The 762-nt window shown below is 38.2% G+C and overlaps 1 protein-coding gene across 1 annotated transcript in view; it reads right to left on the bottom strand.

The window, feature by feature from the left end:
• Nucleotides 1–56, bottom strand: part of LOC106308858 — a 4218-nt gene extending 4162 nt beyond the window's left edge. The window contains exon 1 of the mRNA XM_013745968.1: nucleotides 32–56. Coding sequence (XP_013601422.1) covers nucleotides 32–56 — 25 coding nt within the window. The remainder of the gene's footprint in view (nucleotides 1–31) is intronic.
• Between the last annotated feature and the right edge of the window lie 706 nt (nucleotides 57–762).

The following is a 762-nucleotide window of genomic DNA, read 5'->3' as shown; positions in this document are numbered from 1 at the left end:
CATAGAAAAGATGGTTGAGCACGGGATTCACCATGAGCCGGAGGGGATCGGTACATCCGTGTCGAAGTAGAGCACGGTGATGTGGTTGTCCTTACCTTGAACATGGAGATGAAGCGAAGGCGTAGGAGGTCGGTTCCTCCGTGTCGAATGACAATCACAATAATCAAGGGAATTTAGAAGGATGTGTTGAACCTCGTTGAGCGTTAATGAAGGTGAGGAGTTGAAAGAAAAAAATTGTGTTTGCAGACAAAGTTGAGAGAGACAACGGAAGAAAATGAAAGGGCTCAGAGGGAGATTGCAGTCTTGCGCGAGAGAGAAGAAGATAAGGGTTACGGATGGATCGATGCGTCTCTCTCGTTTCTCCAAAGCTACGGGCTTACGGGCCAAGCATAACGAAAAAAAAAATAAGCTAGCCCATCAGCCCATCAGACGTGGAATAAAAAAGATGACGTGGAAGCATGAGAGGAGTCCTTATTCTCCTTTTAGTATTGTATTGATGTCTGTAAATTTTAATTTCTTTGAAGGAAAATTACCAACTGGGACCATTAGTATAATAAAATAAGGCTAAAATTAATTAATTATTAATGTATAAAAATAAAAATAAAAATATATGCAGATATGAACGAATATATTTATCATTAATTTGTTTTAAGTTAAAATTCGAACTAAATTAATACAAATAAACAGCATCTTCCGTTAGGTAGGTTAGGTATGTACAGTTTACTAGTTTCCCACAGCAATCTACCGAGTAAGCTAAATATT

The sequence above is a fragment of the Brassica oleracea genome, chromosome C8 (assembly GCF_000695525.1).
Source record: "Brassica oleracea var. oleracea cultivar TO1000 chromosome C8, BOL, whole genome shotgun sequence".
NCBI lineage: Eukaryota > Viridiplantae > Streptophyta > Magnoliopsida > Brassicales > Brassicaceae > Brassica > Brassica oleracea.
This window is presented reverse-complemented; position numbering and strand designations above follow the sequence as displayed.